Here is a 3397-nt window from a genome sequence, read left to right on the forward strand (position 1 = left end):
ATTTGTTTTCTTTGAATCTGAAAGCGATCTTGAGGAATCCATCTTGAGAAACGCTAACGATTTTATTATGTCCTTAATAGGTCGAGTAATCTTTTTCCGATAATTGATGACACCACTACAACTTCACGGTCAAAACTTTAATTTCCTTAATACTTCTTAATTGTGCTACCGTATCGAAAAAGTCCATCTTTTGCCATCTCCGCTATCCAATTTGAGGTGTGCTGGTCCATTCTTCCAGCCCAAAAGAACCTTGCCTTGGAATAACAAATCTCAATTTGTCGCATTGGCGATTGAGCTGGTCGTGTGAGAAGACACAAGGAAGAGCCACCACTTCACACTGAACTGCATCATCCGTCAACAGACCTCGAAGCTCCCAGTCACGATATGGCGCAGCTCCGCCACCTAACCTCACATGCTTTTCGGTGAAATATTAACCCTGACGCCGGGCCGGGTCTCGGTCGTGTCAGCCAGGCCAGGCGATCGCCGGCCACCCCATTGCGTGGCCGGTTTGACCTTAACCTGCAGCCCCGGCTAAATGCCATTCGCTTCGATGTCGGATCGGTCGGATATCGTTCGGAAATTTGTTTGTTTTACGAGCAGCGAGCAGCATTCTCTGCATGCGGCTCTCGCTCGCCATAGTGTCACTCGGCGATGATACGACAGCGCATCGTTTGACACTAGCCGATTAGCATATTTATCAGCTGACGTGTTACGTGGGCCGATGGGCCGTGATGGTGCTGGGGGAGGTGACTGTTGTCTCTTCATGCCAGCGGAACGGCCAGCTGACACGCAGCCGCGATGTAGAACAATCAGCGCCTGCCTCAACCGGATGTGGCCATGCAATTGCACGATTTTCGGGTCGAGTTCTGTGCGGTCCGAACGTGATGAAGGATATCCGAACCAGCTCCAATCCATGGCATGATAATGATTCCACTGCGACACCGATAGCACCGATCCGATAAAAGCCGGTGAGCCACAAATACCGAACCGAACGAGATCGCGAGATCAAGACGGGGGACCACCACCATAAAACAGACGAAAAACTTCATTAGGACTCAAGGATCACGCGTGCTGGATCTTGCCGGCAATGCTGGTGGGCACGGTGAACGGTGCACGATTTATGAACGATTCGCGTTCCGTGAATAATGTCCTTATTTGCATAGGAACCAGCGCTGGTGACTAATGTTTGGCAAGCATAGTCCGTGCGTTAAAATGCACGCTGGCCACGGCATCGGTGGAGATTTGTTTGTTTTTTTTTCGGTGTTGTTCTCGGGCGACATTAGCTGTTAAGTAGCTTACTTAGATGGGATTTGGTCAATGGCAGCAGAACGCTGAAGAACGCCCGGTATCGAGGAATGGCTAAGGTCATGAACCTTTCTTCAACAAGATGTATGACTTAGATTAGATTTGAACTTTTTGTGTCTGTTTACTGTTGATAATTGACATCGTTCGCTCTAGGCCATTATGTAAATATTTGAATTCCTGCTCCATTCCATCCGAGCACACGATGACATCTGAGAGAAAAAAACGTTTACAGCGTGTCCTGCTATCGCCATCGATCGAGCATTCCATTCTAGGACTTGTAATAAAGGACACGATTCGGTGAAGCCCTCGATTCAGTCCTCGAATTCCCAAACATTTGTACGATTCCTGCTGGGTGGCCATGTCCATCCTGCGCCGCCAGGAAGCAATATGTCTCATAAATTAACCACCAAAAACGCGAGCAAACAGTACGAGACGGTCGCTTTGTGGATGACGGAAGACGAATCTATTAGAAGTGTCGTCGCTACGCTCCGTTTCGCGTTCTGCCGGAGAAATAATTGGAAATCATCGTTCACTGACTGACCGACACGATGAGACGCCAGCCCATCATCGAGCATTTCGGCTCGCACCGCAAAGATCCGTCTCCGTCCGTGGTGTGGCGCCTTGTCGCGGTATTCTCGAACATCATCACATTTTGGGTAGGCAGATCTGGTTTTCTCCACATTTTTACTGCTGCTGCTGCTGCTGTTGTTGTTGCTGTTGTTGGTCTGCGTCTAATTTCGTGCTCCTCGTGTTATCAACGAATGCTGACCGGCTGCTCTTGGCGGGGTAGAATCGCGTCGTCCATTGGTCGGTATGGGAGCGCGGGACGTGATCGCATAAGTCGCACTCTCGGGGCGCCTCGAGATGCTTACCGCTTCCTCATCAAAAATGCAAAACCAAGACATAAAACATACGGCCGTCTGGTTGGGCGTCCGAGGTATCGGACGCGTCTTTGCCGACGACGACGACGACAACGACCACGACCTGGCTGCGATCGGCCGATGCGGTGCGTGTGTGTCGGTTTTGAGTATATTTTAATTTCTCAGCCTTTATCTCATTTGGAACGATTTTTCCGTCTTCCGAACTAGCGACCGATCGCCTGCCGTGGCCCTCGCCGCTGCTGCCATTCGTCAGGAGCGATAACCGATTGAACCGGAGTGGTGGGAAAGAAAAGACTGAACACCAGGACGGGTCGTGGTCGTGAGGGGACACGAAAAGATATTTAAAAGTGGCCCAATCCCCGGCTGGACCTTAGTTGGATGCTGACCGGTGCGCCGGACAAGTGAATCGAGAAACGCCTCAAAACGCCTGCCAGGACATTTGGCGACGGCCAACTCGATGTCGGCCGCTCGACCTTGAGTGTGACTGTAGTTTGAAGCCAGAGTGAACATTAGTCACTGTCAGTGACAGTGACCCGGGGCCCAGGACATTTTGTGGGGGACGGGAGCTTTGTGTCTTTGTTTTAAGCGTGCTGTGCACCATCGATTAGCGGTTCTGAAGCGAGTGTGTTTTGCGGTGCGGGTCTGAACTTTAAAAAGGGGACTTGCCAGGCTAACGAAAGGGAAACGAAATTGTTAGCCATTTTGGTGTGAAGTTTCATGTGCAACGAACGGTAACCTGTAGCAGCAGCAGCATCAAAGACAGTAATAGCAACAATGTGGAAGCTAAGCGTGCTGGTGAGTAGGCAATTGTGAACAGCGGGGAAATTCTGGTAAATTCGAAAATAAGTGCGGAAATGGAGAATAAATGTGATGAATTGAAATCGTTACGATGGAAGACTGAAGAGGACGTTTCTTGGGAGAGGTTCTAGAGAATTCGTGAACGCGGTACCGTTTTCTTCGAAAAACTGTCGGGTTTTGTAGGGCATCTTTTACTTTTCCACGCAAACAGTTGATGTTTGCTCACAACCGTTTGTTTATTGGGTAGAAAGCAATTAGTAAATGAAGATAAATACTAAGGAATTGTGCAATGACCATTCCATAATAGATTCTTTGAAACTCCATCGTTGATCGTGCGTTTGGATGTCGTTTATTAATCGTTTCCAGTTTCGGTCATTAAACACCTTTAAGCAACTAGGCCGCTGGGCATCGAA

General features: G+C 49.2%; 1 protein-coding gene across 1 annotated transcript in view; it reads left to right on the forward strand.

Moving 5' to 3' along the window:
- Positions 1-2884: 2884 nt before the first annotated feature.
- LOC126574435 (uncharacterized) overlaps positions 2885-3397 on the forward strand; it is a 5283-nt gene continuing 4770 nt past the window's right edge. Inside the window, exon 1 of the mRNA XM_050234631.1 lies at positions 2885-2981. Coding sequence (XP_050090588.1) covers positions 2961-2981 — 21 coding nt within the window. The 5' untranslated portion in view covers positions 2885-2960. The remainder of the gene's footprint in view (positions 2982-3397) is intronic.

The sequence above is a fragment of the Anopheles aquasalis genome, chromosome 3 (assembly GCF_943734665.1).
Source record: "Anopheles aquasalis chromosome 3, idAnoAquaMG_Q_19, whole genome shotgun sequence".
NCBI lineage: Eukaryota > Metazoa > Arthropoda > Insecta > Diptera > Culicidae > Anopheles > Anopheles aquasalis.